Source organism: Cygnus olor, chromosome 1 (assembly GCF_009769625.2).
Source record: "Cygnus olor isolate bCygOlo1 chromosome 1, bCygOlo1.pri.v2, whole genome shotgun sequence".
In the NCBI taxonomy this organism is placed as follows: Eukaryota; Metazoa; Chordata; class Aves; order Anseriformes; family Anatidae; genus Cygnus; species Cygnus olor.
This window is the reverse complement of record NC_049169.1, coordinates 78,672,124-78,692,171: the sequence shown is the minus strand read 5'-3', so window position 1 is coordinate 78,692,171 and position 20,048 is coordinate 78,672,124. Positions and strand designations below refer to the sequence as shown.

General features: G+C 44.2%; 1 protein-coding gene and 1 long non-coding RNA gene across 4 annotated transcripts in view; one reads left to right on the top strand and one right to left on the bottom strand.

Moving 5' to 3' along the window:
- The window catches only part of ARHGEF5 (Rho guanine nucleotide exchange factor 5), a 38,081-nt gene extending 23,194 nt beyond the window's left edge, over positions 1 to 14,887 (bottom strand). For both annotated transcript variants that reach the window (XM_040565908.1, XM_040565919.1), the window contains exon 1: positions 14,365 to 14,887. In XM_040565908.1, coding sequence (XP_040421842.1) covers positions 14,365 to 14,742 — 378 coding nt within the window. In that variant the 5' untranslated portion in view covers positions 14,743 to 14,887. The remainder of the gene's footprint in view (positions 1 to 14,364) is intronic.
- Positions 14,370 to 18,658, top strand: LOC121074182. Of its 2 annotated transcripts, XR_005822203.1 has the most exons (3): positions 14,370 to 14,491; positions 14,909 to 15,020; positions 15,830 to 18,658. It is a non-coding gene; the product is annotated as an uncharacterized LOC121074182 (long non-coding RNA). The 2 variants fall into 2 exon arrangements; XR_005822202.1 differs by lacking the exon at positions 14,370 to 14,491 and having other exon boundaries at positions 14,885 to 15,020.
- Positions 18,659 to 20,048: the final 1,390 nt, after the last annotated feature.

Below are 20,048 nucleotides of genomic sequence, written 5' to 3'. Positions count from 1 at the left end.
TTCCACTACTGGTAGTCACACTCAAGATACACTGAGCATATTAATTATCAAATGATTCACTAACTGACAGAAGAAGGATACTCATCATATATTTGTTGCCACTTAAATGAATTATAATATTTAATGCTAAATCAAAAAAATACCAAAGAAATAAAATTAGTAGTACAAAATTTCACCTCAGAAATAGCTGCTGAACATTCACCAAACAGTGAATGAAGCCCACAGCTTGGATTGAACATTGTATTTCTCAGAGGCAACAAAAATGATTCAGTCTTAAGATAAATGGGGCCACCTGTATATCAGGAAAATTGGTTCATTTTAAGCAGAGCTTAAGTTTTATATTCATAAAAGCACTGGATAAGCTTTGATGTTTTGCAGTCTTCTAGTACAGGAACAGCATGTAATGCTCACTGCTGTAGCTTAGTAGAATGACAGTTGATACTACTGGACTGACAGAGGAAGAACTCCCTCAGTGAAAGGAATGTACAGAGTCACTGGTGGCTGCTCTATGCAGGTCTCTCTACAAACTTCGGGGATATAGAGACAACTGAGATAAGCATCTGGAGCCAAAAGGAAGCACAGACGTCTGAGATGTATGCTATGATATACAGTCTTGTCTGCTAGAGGCACGTTACATCCATTCCTGGACATAAGGTTTGCTATAAGCTAGAGTAGCTCCCAGTTTCTCTTTAAACTAAGTAATTCAGGACGTAGATGGGAGAGATTCTCCAGCTAGCTGCAGAAATTTCAGTCTCTTACTGTGCTACAGAAACGAGCCAGAATCCCACGCTGCTGTTTTTGAGTTTCAGATTAAAGAATGTTAATGTTTGCACCAAACCATTTTGACAGATGCAAATGCCATTAAAACATCAAAGGACTTGGAAACACACTTGAAAGCTTGGCCTTGCCCAGACTGCTCAGTGGAACCATTGCTGAGCACAGCTGTTGTCACGTTACCTGTACGAGTCCTGAGCACAGTTAAACTATACGGACAGATAAGGATGAACAATATTCAGCAGACTGAACTGAACAAACTGTCCTCCCCTGCAGAAAGGTCCTCCTAAGCTATCACGTCTGATGTTCTTGGCAAACACTTGATATACCCTCTTTAACAGCTGGATCAAGTTCCCTCTAGAAAACATTAAGATTTCTTCTTTCCAGTAGCAATAGCCATCAGATCCCTACAGGATGGAAAATACAAAGTTGAAATATTTTAGCAGTACAGGAGGACTGTAATCTATACAGCAAAACACACCCCGCCATGAAGGTACTGGTAAAATGCTCTTTTTGTATCAATATAAGTGAAGCATATTCTATGCAACTGAAACAGTTCCTAGTAATAGCGACAAAACTGCCCTGGTACCTCATACCACACTAACAACTTCTACCAGCACAACTTCATCAGCCATGGCTGGCATGCCTACAGCAAAAACCTGTGCCATGTATCTGGCTTCAACACTGGTAGTACCATCAACCGGCAATATGAATAAAATATTGTGGTATCAACATATCACAAGATAGCAACTAAAAAAGAATTTTCAAAAAAAATATCTTGAACTCATTTGCCCTCATTTTGTGCCTTCAGAATGCATGCTTCCAGATGTTTCCAGCCTTAGTTCCCCACAGCATTTTTAGTTAACTTACGACTCCAGTAATGAGATTGGTGAAAAAAATATGGAAAAAAATGTTATGACACTTGAATCATAGTCAAAAATATTTTGCAATATTGCAATAATGGTGCAGCTTTGTACTGAAAGCTGCAACTAAAGAGAAAAGAAGTCCATCCACAGGGGATATAGGGATGTCTGTGGGGAAAACAGGTTTTGGTAAACCCCTCCCCTAAACTTGCTTTTCAGGGAATGAACTATTCTTTCCTGGAAATTAAATCGGTGAATTTAGATCGAAGAAGCACAGTGAGACGTGTTTGCTATTGAGAGCAAAAACTATTAGACATAAAAAAAAATCGCTATAAGCAATGTAAATGTGGGAAAGCACCAGTGAGGACCCCTTCCCTCTCCCAGTGGAAAAATAGCTTCACACACCCAAAGCCACAGGAATTGTGTGGGTGCTGAATAGGAAGGTACTAATGCAAACACATGGAAAACTTGTTACTCACAGCGTAATGCCTGCATGGCCAACCGGCAAAAGGTTTATTGTGTGTATCACAATATTTTCTGTTTTTCATATAGTCCCACTTCCTATAATCATGTTGTTATGTGAGAATTTTGGCTTACAATTAAGAAAAATGCATGTCTGGCCTTTATGGGTGTGGAAAAGACCTGAAAAAAAAAACATATGGCTTAAAAATTAAATCTTACTGTATGGGTTTATCTCAGTCTTTTAAGCCAAAATGTTAAACCTTAATTCCTGACTAATTAGAGCAAGGACAAGTCTCCCCTTCCCCTCTAAACTGATTACTGTTTTTCAGCAGTTCAGACCAATGACAGTGAACTCGTTTGCAAAGTACTTCAATCTGATCCAGTAAGCTATGTATACCAGACTGGCAGTAAAATATGCTGTGGTATACCTGGGTTAACGGAGATGAATAATTAAATTCATCAGACCAAATCTAGGTATCTGCAGATTTTCTGTAGCGTTCATGTATTTACAGTCCAGTCCTAAGACACTGTAGAGCTCCTTCAATTCCTTCTGCTGTTGCTGACTGTACAGACTAGTCAACACCAGCTGGAATCACGTCCTAATAAATTTAGACTTGACGTGACACCCTGAAATCCAGAACAGATTAAGAAGCTAGAGGAGGGAAAAAAAAAAAAAAAAAAGGCTAAAAATACCTAGTTTACCTAGTTTCCAGTCAGATCAACCCCCTGAAGTAGCTGTACGTGCAGGTATACAAGCCTCAGCAGCAACTGCGAGGCATGGATAGGAACAAGCAGCTAGGTGAGGACCTGGAGAGCGGGAAAGCAGAAACCTGGACCCCAAAACCCAAGTTATAGTGAAACCACACCCAGGATCTACAAGCAAGTCCCAAACACTCCAGCATAGCTGTCTTGATGAACATGACTGCCAAGTGCTCAAAACTAAGGAACAGGTGTACAAGAGGGAGCGGACAAAAATGAAAAGTATGGGAGCATGGAAGTTTTACATTTCCACTGTTCACCCTCTGCTAGCAATGTTTTTTTTTCTAGTTTCATGTCTGAAGCATTCAACATATGAAGCCAGACAGATCTAATCATATTTACAACCATTTTCAAAGGAGCAGTTATTTTAGACTTTAACATTTCTTTGTCTTCTTGTTGCTGCTTATTGTACCCCCTGGACCCAAGGACAGCTCTTTCTCTCCTCAATAAAGGACTACATCTAAATGAACACTGTGTGGAAGCTAGATCAACTCAAAGGAGCCCCCTGCGAGCACTGTGAAAATAAGGAACAACAACAACAAAAAAGATGCTAGGAAAAGTCCTGGAAATTTCCTCAAACCTCTGCAAAGTCTAGCATGGAAATATTCCAAATGGAAGGAGAGAGGGAAGGCAATTTTTGTGGAGTTTTCTTTTGAAATGAACAGGAAAAAGTTATATTAAGTAGCATTTTAAATGGTATAACTGATATATATCAATGTTATGAAATGCTTTTTATAACTAGTTTCACCAATTACCATTACCTTACTTCGAAATTTATAGTAGTAATTACAGCTCATGATGCTGTATTTAAAATTTAGCGTTAGCCCCTAGTATTGTAATTAATGCAGCACGGTATAAAAAATAAAAACTGTAGAGCCTCACAGATACAACCTTAAAAATGACCAGACCAACAATACTGAGGATCTGTTTCAGCAATATTTCCCCTAATTTGTCAATTGGCAAAAAATATCCCCACATGCTTTCACATGCAGCACAGCTCCAACTCTATATTACTTTACAGCACAGAATTTATACCAGCTTAGAAATATCACTAGCTTCTCTATCATGTACTAATTACAGTATTTTTCCTACTTTTAAAAGAGTTTCAACAAATAAGGAACAATTACAGATTCTTCCTTCATTTACATTTTTCTGCATAAGAATGAGGGGGCAGGGTCCGCTTTATATCATCACCTTTCAAGATCTAAAATGGTACACTTTTACAACTCCATGGCTCTTCAGGTATTAGCCGAGCAACTAAAATCCTCAGGTGGCCTTTTGGCAAACTTTTTGACTCTGACTCTTGACTGGCCTCCAGTCTCTCTTTCCTTAGCCCCATGGCACATAGAACTGCCTCTTTCTCCTCCCAGGCTGCACCTCTGTATCAAAAGGAGATACAGAGGAGTAAAATGAGTACTGTGCCTTAAACTCACCCCAAGCTCATGACTTCAGTATGCCAGTGAGAAATTAGAACATAAGACAATTCACTTCCTAACAGTCATCATGACTAATGGTGTAATAGTCTTGATATGATTTCCTCTAGCTCTTTTATGACACGATCACACAATAATGTCAAACTAAGGAATGCAAACTCCTCGATATGCTTGCATACACCAACCTACGCAAGCGTACATACTATATGCTAATTGGGGTTGTGCATACTTTAGTATTAATGAGGAACTTCCCCTGGGAAGTTACAGGCAGCAGTTAAATGAAATCAAAGATTCAGCTCACTGCCTTTCCCATTACCTGCAACACGCTTTGATCAGCAGGGCATAAACAAACACATAAACATCCCATCTCTCCCAAGTTCAATGAGATACAGCAGAGTTCAGCTTCACAGGCAGCTTTCAGTAGTGACTCCTGACACTGCCTATCAGACTCACCTACACAAGTTTATCAAACTTGGCACATGGCAAACTGCTTTGCTGCACTTAGGAGTCACTAAAGGCAAGAGCAAAATGTGCAGTTGGGTATGATTGTTCCAGTTTGGGAAAGCTAAGAGCAACAGGGGTGCTTGATGGGGGAAGGATTGGGAGGGTACAAGAAAAGGGGGTGGGGGAGTCCATGAACCGTGCTGACGAGGGAGGGAGGAGTCAGAGCTCTCTTCCCAACGGCACTCCCATACTGAAAACGGGTCTTCCATCTTTCCTCTGCCAGACTTGGTGAACCCGGCTTTAAGCACGAATCTTTGATGACTGTTACTGAACCCCGCACCTGCCCTCTCCCATACATCACAGCAGACTGGCCAGGCAGGGGCACAAGGCGAGCGATTTTTGCAAGGTCCCTTCCCAGCAGGGCACAATGCAGACAGCTGAAGACAAGACAAGGGAGGTCTTGCCCTTGCAGTGGGCTGAGCAAGAGGCCAGGGCAGCAGTCCTTGCTTAGGAGGGGCAGCAAAGCAGGACAGGAGGGTTTAACAACCCCAGTCCTGCCAGTGTTTCACAGGCAATGGCTTTGTCTTTGCTTGGTGTCGGATTCAGCAGAGCTAACAATTGTATCTGGCTATGACTCCCTGCCACAGGGCTGAAGAATAGTGACACATGTCATGACGTGGCAAATCAACCCTGTCGCTCTCATACACAAGAGGTATGACAGGTCATTGTAGGTCTGCTCTCAAGAAACAATCATGGTAGAGAAGGTGTGATCACAGCTATACCTACAGCAGGAATTATCAGCATTACTACTTTTGTCTGAAATAGGGGAACACCCTGCACTCCAAACGTCTGTATACTCCTGCTCTGCTAGCATTTATCACCTTCTATTAGGGTAAAGATGCACCCATAAGACTGCTGTTTCAAGTTGGGCCTCTGCTAACAGTTACAGCTCGTGAACAGTTGCAGTCACGCAGAAATTTCAAGCTAATGGGTCCACAAAGGATAATAGTGAACATCAGTTACATAATACAGGCTGAAACAAGAATGCATAGATTAGGATAGCAGGAGCTCCCCCTCCTGCAATTCCTCACTGCTGCCATTCATTAAAGAAAGGATCTACAAATGGCTTAGATGATAAGCAATTTTTTCAAGGCAAGCAAGATCTGCACCTTTACCCCTGGACCTCCTCCAGCACAAATCCTAATTCTGGCTCTTTGGCTAGCAGTTTCTGCTTGTCTGAGGGTCATCTCTGTAGCTGAGGTAACAGTAACCCCTCCTACCTCAGACATACTCTGAGGATAAGTCAGTGAGCATCTGCTCAGAGCACCCAACATGCAAAGCCCTGTTATAAACTATGGATCTGTTTGAGTAAGACTTCTCTTATAGTTGCAGTCAATCTCTTCAACAACAAAAGTGCACTGATTGTCCATACTGTTCCTTCACTGTGTCTTTTGCCTCCAAGTTCTTCAAGATACAAGACATGTTCTTAAAATATTTTCCTTTTGTACTGCAGAAATGCTTAGTACACGCAACAGATACATTTTTCACACAAAGTAGTGTCCCAAATTAGTTGTTTCAGCTCATTCTTCTGGATCACTGTTAGCCTTGTTTCACACCTGTGCTATACCCATCTCACAGTCCAGTCAATGAAAGGACCTGCCCCATAACCTTAGGTATGTCAGGTATCCACAGTTGCCTGTTTCTCACCATGTCCACATTCACACGAGTCCCTTTCTATAATTCTGACAATTTTATGAGCTTAGGACACATGGCATCAGATATTTCTTGCTATCTAAGCCCAAAGCAAGTATCTCCACCGAACTGTTCTTGAAAACCAAATCTTTACAAACAAGTGCTTGAAATCAGGTGCACAGGTCAGGCCTCACCTATCCACACACTAAATTTATTTATTTTTAAAATCTCTTGTTCAAGACAAAGGAAGCTTGGGTGGTTGCTTTTTTAAGCCTTCTGCTTTAGGAACTTTCAGGTTCTTATGTCCCGTTTCAAGCCTTCCCCTACAATCAAGACAGCTAAAGGATTTCTTGGATGAAAAATAAAACAAAACGCCACCAAAATCCAACACTCCCCCTTCTACTGTTACTCTCACATCATCTGTTAATTCTGAAGCTGTGGTTTTAAGAAGCCCACAGACAGAATTACTTGTGATAAAGGAAAAAAATAATGTTGGCAACATTGAAATTGTTCAGTCAGGCTATGCTTATCTAACTGTTTCTGAATGGATTCAGGTACTTAATTTTAGGAACCTGTTCTTAAACTCTTGACTCAGGATTACTGCTTACCTTCAGCACAAAATTGCAATTCCACCAGGTCCTCTGACAACTATTCCAAGACAGCATATTACTGAAGTAATAATATATATTGGAGAGTTCTTCTGTGTCATAACACTGTGTTTATAAACTGGAGAAATTCAGCTTTATTTTCAGTATTACATGGGATAACAAAGAAAAAGCAAGCAAACAAACAGAACACAGCTGATACTTTTGCACATGCTTGCCTCAACACTTCTGTATTTGGCTCCTACATCTGTTAGTACCATTTCTCCCCCCCCTCCCCCCGAAAATGCACTTTGTTCATTCTTTTCCATTGTCACAATCAAACTTTGTGCAACGCTGCCTTTTAAAATAACTTATAAAATGAAACGTACCAGTAAAACATATTTTTCAGGGCAGAATTGCCTTCATATTGTCTTGCTGAACTTGAGATTTCTATTAATGACAGTTTTCAGTGCACATGCGATCCATTAAATCTACCACCTTCTTGTTAAACTTTTTTCCTTAAAGCTATTTTGCTATGAGTATTAAAGAGCTAGATTTTTTCCATTTTCCCACTTTTACACTCCAATGTGTATTCTCATGCCTTTGATATCACTATTATTATACACTTAGCACCCAAACAGGAAAACGTGATGCTGCATATAGAACTAAGGGAAAGGCCTCCAATATATCAGATAATGCCCACTGGGCAACTCAGCTGCCATTTTTCCATACATGCAGCCACAATTTTAGGCAGCTTTTTATGGCCGGACCCTCCCGTGTGACTTGTCACAGCACACAGTATGGTGACATAATTGGCATGCCCAGCCTTGCTCTTCCAGCAAAAGACACAGTCATTGCTCCACCTTATGTTTAAGTTGCTCATGCTCTTTTCTTTGCACCTCTCAAGAAGGAAACAGCTTGTTTTACTCAATGTGCAGAATGATAAGGTGGATGACACGAGGAACGCCAGAGGAAGGCCGCCTTCCCTGATGGCACAGGACAGACTGACTGATACGAGCTCCATAGCAAGACAGCAGAAGTACCCGCGGATGAGGAAGAGAGTGACAGTGCAGTAATGTATTCCCTGCCATTCAAAACAGGGCCAGTTAGACAGTGTTAAAAAGGCATTAGGTGGCTTGGGGGGGCCATGTACCAGTCTCTCTAGATCACTTGTGCTTTTATGAAAATACAGAAACCCACAATTTAGTATCAAAATAGTACTCCCACTTCTTTTCACCTGTCTTCCCACAACATCCTCTCTTTGTCCCCCACGTTTTTTTTCATAATGTATAGTCCTAGCAGGGCTGTGCACTGTACTGCAGCCTTCTCAGTGCTGCCCCCCCCACCCATCCTGAGCCTCTTCTTGCCTACATGTGAAACATACTTTTCCAAGAGAAAACACCTTTCCTTGGGGAGATGCCGAAAGGGAGAGAGAAATGTATTGCTAAAAATACCCATAAGATCCATGAGCTAGAGGGTACCTAGGCTCAAGCCCGAAATACTTCCATGTGCAAAGCAAGTTATGGAAAAATAGATGCAGAGAGGCAGCAGACAATAGGAAGATTTATTTGAGCCATGTACAATACCAACAATCAGGACCTAACCCTCGTTGTTCTAAATATTGTCCAGTGAGACACCTTTCCTGTCATGCAGGGCTGGAACATCTGTTCTTCTGTAAATCCAGAGGGGAAACACACACACCACACCTTCTCAACTTTGCTGCTATGCAACCTGACAGTCCTCACCTGTAAACACAGATAGTGATCTCTGAGTGCTTTAGAAAGGAGGCTGGTTCAAATGTTGCAGCTAGATTACATTTCACAGGGTTAGAGTTACCCTCAGACACCTGTACTATGGAATATCTACAGTACAATTCGTGTGTACAAACAGCAGCCTGGGCTTAACCCATGCCAGAAGGATTTTGCTTACAGCCCAGTCCCACTAAAGACATGGCCATGGCATCAGAGCTTTGCTAGACACCAGCATGACTGGAACATCCTTCCTTCTCCTGTGAAATGAAGCATACCAGCAAAGCTGTACTCTTACTGGTGTACCTTTACAAGGTTTCCACTAGCACCTCCTGGCAGGGCAGGAAACTGTAACAAAGATGTAAGGGTCTACTTAAGAATTATACTGTTCAAAGAACATTTGCAGGCACTTTTGATCATCAGACCTGTCATTTTTTGTGAATATAAAGGGTATATACTATAAAACTTACATACACTGATTTTTTGTAGCTTCTCAGCAACACTGAGGGCAAAGCACCCCTGCTCCCATTAGTCTCTATGTGTTAGTTTAACACTGGTTTGTGTATCTATCATTAGGTGCATATGCAAGCATAGCCATTACAGCCACCTTGTGGCAGCTGCGAACAATGGCCGTGTCCAAGAGGTTACAGGTCTGCTCCCGGCCCACCTCAGGCCTTGCACCATGCGTCAGCTTATTATCTCAGGGCTTCTGTGACCTAAAACAATCCTACCTGACATGACCAGGATCTTCTGCTCCCTCAGGCAGAGACACTTCCTGCTTTGGACTGAGGAGAATTTCACATATCCTTTAACAGTCTTCTGTAAACAGGTCCAGTGGTCATTTGCTTTCTGCCTCCCATATACTCAGTATTTTGAGACTTTTTTTTTTTTTTTTGGGGGGGGGGGGCGGGGGAAGCACCATTTGTGAGGAGTATGCTCTTCAATCTTGTGTACCAATTTTTCCACTGATATGTCGGTTACCTGGAACACAGAGATACTCCCAACTCTACTTCATCTACTCTAGTAGATGAAGTAGATCTTCCAACTCTAGTTTCATCTACTATAGGGAAGGAACCTGAATCCCAATTTCTAGTACTGTAATCATAATCCTTCCTCCCCTAGACTAGAATATTTTGAAACTTCAAACTCTGCTGTTGGATTCATCAGTAAAGTGACAGTCGTTCCCCACCTCTCCTCCCCAGAGCTCCTCCACACCAGTCTCACTCTGTGCAATGCTCAATCTCACCAGCATGCGTACGACTGTGCTCTGCATATAGGTGGCACACGCAAGGGACCTCTAAGTTTATGAATCCCACCGTGCACCTTGGCATGACCCTGATAAGGATTTGGAAAGTTTTGCGTATGCTCTGGGGCGGGGACACCCATGCTATGTCTAAGCACCAACGAGGCCAGTTCTCACACACTGAGAATTTACATGCACCTAAATGTTTGATTTGAGACTACAAAGAGTTAGCGCAACATCTGAATATTTTCGTGGCTCTAGTCATCACATATTTCTACGTGACTTACTGCAAATAGGATACAGCCTCAGGAAGTTAATTTATGGCCAACTCTGCTTTAATGCAGTATTCTCTGAGCAGCAAGTTCACGTGTTTCCTCCCACTCCAGTTCACTTTTTGTACGCTATCCAATTACAGTTTCTATAGCCACTCCACCTCAACCTCTTCTCACAGAGAAACACCCTCTATTTTGTATATATCTACATATGTGTGTCTATTTACATACACATGTCAGGGTAAGCACCTTTCCCCCTTCTACATTTTTCCCACTATCAAAACCAATATTCCTCCCACTGAACTCTCACTAAAGTCATAGGGATTTCTTCTTTATCATCACCTAGCTGTAATCCAACCCCTGAACTGTGAGCTCAAAACCAGTCTTCACCACAGGCTCTGCTCTACATCCCCTGCAATACGTAGCATTGCACTTGATGGAACAGTGTTTAAAACAGTTTGCTGGGACAAAACCCATTCCCTATCTATTATTTCCACCAGAAGATCAAGAAATCTGGAATCATCAAGAAATCTTCAATAGAAGAGACCAAGTTAATGAAGCTTTCCCAAAACAGGTACCTTACCCGCTTAGGCATTGGAAACAACTGAAAACTTCACATCTAGAATAACCAAATGCATTAGCAACCAACTTTTTTTGCACTCATTAAGCTTTCACAGGTATCAATACATCACAGACAAGGCACAGACCTTCTTTGTACGTTATGTGCTCTTTCCCACACCAGGTCTAACTTCCACACATGCTTCTTGACCATAGACCTGAAATGAGCTGACCTAAACACAGGCTTGACAACACCCAGAGTTCTTCCAAGTCAAGCAACTGAGTTAACCTGTGCTAATGAGTAAATCTGGGCAGCTGTTCCCACATACCTGCTTTAAAGGGAATATTTTTAAAAAAATTAGCTTCCATGAAGGTTTAAGGTAAGGTGTGTTTGTGACAATTACTGTACCTCAAGTCTTAGTTTCACCTGTCATAGGTGAAACTAGTTTAAGCCTGTCATAAGCTGACACTGTCCCATCCCCTGCCCTCCTTATTCCCACCCCCATGCTGCCCTTTCTCTTCCGACATATAAGCACACATGTGGCCGCACAACGGGCCAGCCTGGGAAACTGACATGGATGACAAAGAGTAGGCACAACAGCTTCTTTCAATGGCAGTGCCAGCTGAGAGGATTTGTGCAACCAAAGCCTGTTTACCTCAGCCCAGAAATATAAGGACTAAACGTACGATTCCTTCTTGCATCTAATCCAGCACAGGGATGGGCTGCTATCTCCATGTCTGTCATGCCCAGCTGCAAGCTATCCTTCTGCATCAGACCTAGCACTACCTGGCCACCGAGACATTTTTTTTGTTGTTTGGGGAAGGGGGTTAATTTTCAGTTGGAGCAATGATTGAACTGATTCATTCCTGCTCAATCACTAGATCTGATACAAAGGAAGCACCAGGAGCTCACAGGCAGGACTGGATGAGAGGAACTGGATCAGTCTTTCAGAAGTAGCCTGTAGTTACACTGGATTAAACACCATATGAAGCCACAATCCAAACAATTAAAGTTATTCAACCCCATTTCTCTGAAATCCCCATCTCAGCAGTCCCCGCAGCCATAAGCACTTAGCTGTCACTCTATATCACACCAGCCATTCCATGACTACAGTTCCACAATTGTCTATTGCCAGAAGTAAGAGGTTAGCATGGATAACAGCTGTAAACTTGCAATACAATAGGCCACCTTTTTGCTGGAATGTGTCATCCTGGCAGCAACAGGCTCTTTAACCTGTCACGAAGATTTGTAGCAAGACTTTGTGGCTAGGAACCAGGCTGGACAGATTCAGATAAGAAATTAGTGAGGGTAATCAGCCATTGGAATAATTTACCTGGGGAACCAGTGTAGACAAGATATCACTTGGTATCTTGAAATCAAGACTGGGTAATAGAAGTTTGAATCTGATGCAGTGATAACCAGCTGCGAATGTAAATATCTGCCAGGGGTCAGAGTACAGTATCTGCCCCCAAATGCTGATAGTATGAACGTCCACCATACAATCACCTTGCAGAAGACGGAGACAATTTCTCTCTGTATGGCCCAAGTGCTGAAACAATGGAGCACAGCTATACTTGCACTGAAGTCACTTGTAAGTACTTCATTAAATGATACAACAGGAGTTCAGTGAGGAGCTGCAAAGTTGAACAGAATTAAAAGTTTATCAGGTACAACTATTAAAATAAACTATCTATAATGTAGCTGAACAGTACCCAGTAAACAAACATCAGGTTGGAGAGATACCAGATGACAGAAAGGATAATACTCTTAGAATCAAATATTCATTGGGGGGGGGGGGGGGGATCCAATTATGAATTTGAATTCCCTTACCAACAATTCCTGAAATTTTGCCTGGAATAGCCATGGAGACTGAACATAATTTACATGAATACAAACTGAATAAATCAGCCCACTTTAAACCAGACTTCAGTCTATTAAAACAAACAAAGGCCATAGCAAACTGTGGCTCTTTACCTCTAGAAGGCATTTGAAAAAAGCAATCTGTAAGAAAGGAGAGGACTCAAGGAACAAAAACAAGAATATCCATCTAAATTTAGCAGGATGAAGTAAAACAAGACCCAAGGAACGGCTCCTACCAGCAAAGTCTTTCAGGATGTAGGAGAGGTTTCCAGAAGAAGCATCCAAATCCCGCTGTTTCAGACACCAAGAACGGGGGGCTTCAGCAGGAGCACCAAGCTCAGGCCTAGTCCACTACTGCCATTAGCAATTACAGCATATAACTTCACTGACAGATTTATCAAGACCTCTGGGCTGCTGTGCAGATAGCACTACAAATACTACCCTAAGCTGTGAACTGGCAAAATGAGGTTCTACGTGGCCAGCTGAACTGTTCCAAACATTAACAGTAATTGAGAATTAAGAATAATTCAGATTTGGAACAACTTCAAACCTGATTTACAGATGCCTCCTCCTCACCCAATTCAGTTGCACTTCTGAAATCTGGGTCATCCATACATTATTCCTCCAAACCAAGACACCTCCCTCCCATGCAACTCTTTAAAAGGACTCTGCCCTTATCCAAGCCACCTCTAACAAGCCATGTAGGTTGTGAGAAACTCCAAAACATAAGAGCATCATGTCACAAAACTCTTGGCAGCATGTTACAGATGTGGCTTGGTCAGCGAGGAATGGGCAAGCGGTTCAAGGACAAGTCAACAGCATCTGTATCTAGCAGCTCCTTGGCAAGCCTTTCTTCACACAGATGAGTGGAGCTCAGATCTCCTCCCCTGCCCCTGCACTCCCTGCTAGGTTTGATCCAGGGTCTCATCCAACTTCTGTAAATAGATGAAAGCATCAAGCACATGGATAGAACAGGTGGTGGGTCAAGCCACAGCCTTGGGAGCTGGAAAGCCCCCCGACAGGTTGTTTGGGGCACCGAAGTTGCCGCCAGAGCTGCTGCAGCAGCAGGGGTCCGCGGGGACGAGAAGGGAAGCGTGCAGCGGGCAGGTATCTCGCCTTCCCTTCCTCCGTGACAGGCCATAAAAGTCACAAGACGCCAGCGAGCCAAGCGGGGAGGAAAACAACGAGGCGTCCAGAGTTCAAACGCAGCCCTGAGCCGCCGGGGCCTCTGCCCTTGGCCGGGGCCGGAGCCCAGTCAGCAGCGCGGCGCTGCGGGGAGCCGAGCCCGGGCCGGGCCCACGCTGCGGGCCCTACCTGCGAGGGGCAGGAGCAGGACCGAGGGGCGCTGCGGGCCCGAGCCCGGCTCCCCGGGACTCCCCCCCGACGGCGGCGGCGGCCCCTCGCCCACCCTCCCTGCCTCCCGCACCTGCGGGCCGAGCCCCGCGGGAGGAGGACGAGCTCCTTCCTTCCCCCTCCGCCCCGTCGGCTCCTAAAATGGTGGGCCGCCCTCTTCCCTCCTTCCCCTCCCCGCCGCGCCGGCCCCGGGGGCAGCTTCCCCTCCGGACCGACCCGGGCCCGCCCGGGAGCCGCCGCCAGGCCCGGGACGAGCCGAGCCGGGCCGAGCCGGGCCGGGCCCCGCGGCTCCCTGGGGGCCGCCCGCAGCGCCCTTACCTGCGCCGGCCTCACATGGCCGGGCCGGGGCCAGCAGCACCGCGCCCCCCCGACTCCCCCGGTGCCGCCGGTGTCGCTGCCCCCCGCTGCCCGGGCCGAGGCGTCGCTGCCTGCCCCGGGCCCGCAGGTATGTGGCGGCCCGCAGGTGAGCCGGGCACACCTACAGGAAGGCAGGCGGGCCGCCCTGATTGGCGTGCGGGGCCGGGCTGGCCGCGGGCAGAGCCGCCGGAGCCAGCTCGGCGGTGGGGCTGTGCTCGGGCTCCGCTCGCAGCCGGGCCGAGGAGCAGCGCTCCGCTCCGCGACGGGCTCCGGGGGGAGAAGGCGCCTCACGCCCTCCCAGGCGGCGGCAGAGCGGGTAGACCTGGCCCCGGGATCCATCTCCCCGACCGGCTCCAGAAATAGGGACTAGTTTTTGTGCCTTTTTTTTTTTTCCTCTCCCCAAACACATCTTCATTACCCGAGTCTGATCTCTTCCCTCTTCCAGTCTTTATTTTTGCACGCCTGAACCCTTCCGCTCTCTACCTCCTCCCCCCCTCTCCAACAGGCAGCCAGCGTTTTAAGGAAAGCACCGGGTACTAGAAGAGTTGTCATCGGAGCGTGGGGCAGGGTTCGGACCTCAGAGATCCCGACATCGTGTCCTGGATCGTCAAATAAAGGTAAGGGAATAAAACTGCTCAATTCAGAAGTAATTGTGCAGAATTTGGGTGGAAAAACTCAAAGTTCTACCAAAAGTCAGGATCCACAGCTGCCATTCTCAAGGATCCTGTCCTCCCAGGTACACAGGTAAATACCCCGAGGAAGCCCGGCTGCATAAAGGCTTTCTCTGGTTGTTGTGCTCAGCTGTGTACTGGAAGGGGACAGCATATCAGTTCCCAGTAAAAGAAGTTTTTTCCCTGTCTGCCAGCTTGACTGTAGCCATAGGGACAGACAGCCTGTAGGGAGGTTTCCCTGACTTGGCAGAGTAGGACAGAGGCCAGCAAAGAAAAGATATAAATAAAAGCAGAAGAAAAGGGGAGGACAACTAGGTACAAATTGTGAGTTTGGGAGTAGCAGGACAAAGTGAAACAGCACTAATTTCAGCCTTTCTTTACCCTGTGCCCTGAAACAGCTGATTATTGTGATCATAAAAGAAGGGGCAAATTTGGAAAATGTGGGTTTTTCATTCCATAACAACATAGAGTAGGTTGCTTGGTTCTCCGCTGCCCTGGTTTTATTACTTGCTGCACAGATACCTGAATTTGCTTAAAGGGGTACAGGATTTAGTGAGAATTCCCTTAATTGCAGTTTAGATTTATTTTTTTTTTCACAATGGATGCAGAGGGAGCAAAGAATTACGCTAGACAAGTGAATGAGGAATTACCTATATATTACATTTTCTGTCTCCTTCCGTAGATATCCAATGCCATCTCTTCCATGAATCTTTTTTCCTAATAATGTAATGAGGCTGCTGATTTGTATCCACCAGGACACTCTGGAGCAAAAGAGAAGGAGGAGCCTGACCGAATAAGTGGAGAAACCCTGTAGCCCACACCTGGGCATTCCTCAACTCTCCATTCCCTGTGTGGGATCTCCCAGGCAGGAAAACTGCCCCCACAAGTGGCATGCTCAAAGCTCTACTCAGCCAGCGACAAAATTGTACTTGTGCCTGCTACTGCTTTCTGATTCAGCTAATGCTTTTCTTCACTTGTATGGATGAATAATTTTATCATAGCAGAACAGCTTCTGCAGTTGATGCACCTATTCCATACCACTGCATCTGAAGTCAGCTGGGAGGAAATGGATGCTTCAAATTCCCAGAAGCCAAGAGACTGGGGAAATCAGCTCTGCATCAGGTGTCTCATGGGTTGGTGCGCAAAACTCTGGGCCATTACATAAACAGGTGATGCTTCTTCCCACTGCATTTATAAGCTCCTAGCAGCTGGCAGCTGGAATTGGGGATGCTGAGTGGGAAATGGCACCTCTGTCTTCTAGAAAAGGATGATGTATTGTTTAAGAAGGGCTTAACCTTTACCCTTCTCCTTGGCACCTCCAGCAGCTCCAGAGGCACTTTTCTTATTTGCTTTTGTGAATCATATCCTGAGGTACCTTGCTTTCCCCGCCCATTGCACTGGGAATTTGAGTGCCTAAGTTTTCTTCATGGATTACCTAGTGGAGAGAAGTGCCTAAAAGTCATAACATGCAGCTCTCAGTATCACAGTATCTATGTCCTTCTGTGGGCCAGCTTTCCTTCCCTAACTCCATGGGAACTGGGCTCCTAACTTCCCTGTGGACCCATGAAAATTCCTGAAATGCCATTAAGGTACATCTTCCCTTAGTGGCATGGAGGAAAGGTCAGTGGACGATAGGTATGCTGCATACTCACAGAATCGCTGGGTTTGGAAGACACCTCTGGAGATCATCTACCCCACTCAGAGCAGGGTCAACTGGAACAGGCTGCTGTGCTACAGTAGCCACAACTGTGTCCAGTAGGGTTTTAAATATCTCCAAGGGTGGAGACTCCACAACTTCTCTGGGCAGCCTGTGCCAGTTTAACCACTTGCATGGTAAAAGAAAAGGGTTTTGTTTGTTTAGAACATCTGCACATCTGGAACACCACACAGTGCGAGCAGGAGAGGTCCTGTCCCATGTTGGGAGTAATCCTTCATCTGTAGGAGGATGAGCTACAGTGAGTCAACGTTTTTGGCAAGTAGAGCCACAGCTGATGAGCTCTGTGGTGAAAGTTGAGAGCCAGCATTAGTGGGAAACAGGACAGAGTATAAAAGAGAAATGTGCCAGGGAGATTGAGAAGCATCATCTCCCATTTCAGTCCTCCAAATGCTGGACTGCACCACCTGAGTACCCAACACATTCGTTTTACTCCAGGAAAAAAAAAAGTGCCACATTTCCTCCTGCTCCTTATTCATTGTTTGCCGTCAGTGGTTAGCAGAGTCCTAGCATCCATCCAGTGCAGTTTATTTCCATAGACCCCTCTCCAGCACACTGTGAGAAATGCAGTCTTCCAGACCTCAGCTCAGCTTTGGTGCCACAGGTCCCATGCTCTTACTGTTTTTGTAGGTGCTAGCACATTACTGAGCTAGAGCAAATGCTGGAGTAAAAGGGAAGAAAATGTTCAGATTTGCAGAGTTCATTCAGCTTTTTTTATCTTGAATACAGCATTAGTTATATTGACAGGGATTATATCTAGATTTCTATAGCTATTCTTTTGGATTTACTCAGAGGGCAGAAAGGATGCAATGGAATATTAAGCTGTTTCTGTATGTAAATCATCTCTCAGAAATACAGGTTTGAGCCTCCCCAGTTCAGTTTCAGGTGTGTATCATACTCTGATTTCCCTTTGTGACAGCAGATACGAAGGAGCAGCATTTTGAGCTTTGATTTCATCACTTACTTTTATAGTAGCATTTATAGCATATGTAACATTTGTGTCTGATATGCAAACTGGGCCATTGCCCTAAATAGATTACTTGCTAAAATCCACTTTCTTACAGGTGCCGCCAAGAAACTTTAAACAAATAGACAAGTCTTCAGACTCACCATCAGAGACAAAGTCTGCTATTAGAGGCATGAGGATAAGGGCTCAGCTGGAGTCTCCCTGTGTGTCAGCTGCATAAACTGGCAAAAATATATTTTTATTTAGGTACATCCATTTAGCCCTGATGTTGCCCAGCAATTCCCTTGATTATAAGTTACTGCCTGCTTTAAAAGGCAAAAAGGTGGTTCTTGCTTTTTGCAAATGGACTGGGGCCTGGTGGAGACTGAGGAGCTTTCCTAATTACAGCCATAGCTGCAGCTCTTGCACCTGCAATCCAGATGGGTGTCAAGGAAAATGACTTCTCATGCCAGGGCTCATGCTCATGTGTTGGCTTCACACGTACAAATGCTGGTTCCCTTGACTTTTCCTGATTTTGCTTGATTGGAGCTAGGAATGGCCAGCCTCTAGTAACAAAACCAGGCAAATTAGCATCATTGGTTACTGTGCAAATATTGTCAGCTGAGCAGACAACATGCCAAGCCACTATGAAGTTCATAACAGTACGTTAAAAAAAAAAAAAAAAAAAAAAAAAAACCTACAACATATCTCCTACATAAGATTTCCTATGATTAGCTACAGCAAAACGTAGCCTAAAACTTTGCATCTCTTTTCTTATGTAACATTTTAAAAGACAGAAAGGAATAGCTTAAAGTTTAGTCTAATTCACTTAAACATCCTTTTATTCAAGATTAATAGAATATGGACTTGAACACTCAAGAAGATCCTTTAAGTAAATATTGGGGAAATAAAAAAAGGAACTATACTTATATGAAGTATGTTCTCTGAAGCAATTACACAGCCTTTGATGATATATACTGTCGTCAAAGTCAACTGTTTCCTGCTTTCCAGTAGTGTTTGGCAACTTAGTGACTTCGTTTCCAGTGAAACAGTAGTGAGCTTTTAAATTTTTAGGAAGATTTTCCTCAGCTAACATTGCAAAAATCATATGTGATATACCTAGTTCAATATTGCATCACACTGCTTTCCGCGGAGTATTGCTTTTCAAGCCATATTCCCACGTGAGTAATATATGGAGACCTATATGAAAGTATTCCCACAGCTAAAGAGCATGTGTTTGATATATATTTTTTTTCCCAGAATCTAAACCTGCAATTAGTGCAAGGAAAAGATGGTTTATGACCAAGAACAGCAAAGAGGGCATTCCCTGGCACTTCACACTAAATATCAGTATAGGTGTCTTCCATTAAGCAAGATTATTGCAGTCATTTCTGTTGTCCATGCACATCAGGATGTCCATGGGCTACCTGAAAAGCCCATGGTAAGCCCATGGTCCACAAAAGGTAACTAAGAAATACAAGGCAGTATCTGTAAACAAGGATCCCAAAGGCAAACACAGGTTAAAAACAGTGCCACATATTACTAAGAGGCCTCTAAAAGGATGGAAACACATTATGGAGGCAAAATTTCTCTGTTGGGGAACAGGGAGTCAGCGAGAAAGGTAGGAAAGCATTTTTTAGGATTACCTCTACACCATCATCAAAAGTGTGAATTCCTGGGAATCTAGAGTGCACAGCATTGGTCTTACTATCCAGGAATAGCATAAACAAATTTTGAAAAGCTTAACAAAAGCTAGTTATGCAAACATTTCCAAACAACTTTTCCTTTATGCCAAATGACATAGGCAATTTTCTAGCTCAGTTACAGTTTTGAGGAAATCCTTCTCCGCACTGGCATGCTACATGCAAAGGATACCCTGATTATTGCTTATTCCTGTCAGGCATCTGAAATACTACAGTGCAGCTCCCAGGGAGGTTTGGGCAGGCCAGAGGTGCAGCCCTGGTTTTCCTGCTGCACTCTTGATTTCTTCTTCATTTGTGATTCTGAAATGTAAGAGGAATGCAAAAAGCCATTTTTTTCCCCCCAAGATCCTTAGGTGATCTTAGATACCGCCTTCAAAGATCTATGGCAGTGTTGCTGTTAATGGTGTGGGCTGCAGCACAGAGGCAGGAATGAGATGTGTGGGGAAAAGTCCTAAGGATATCATAAAGCCTGGCCCAGGCAGTGGGGCTGGGGTGACGTCTCTGCAGCAGTCTGAATGGGATCCAGTTCTTAAGAGCCCCATCCTGAGTGTTGCTTCTCCTGAACTGAAGACTAATTTGCTGATAGCTTTGCTTTTATGTGCTCATTTTCT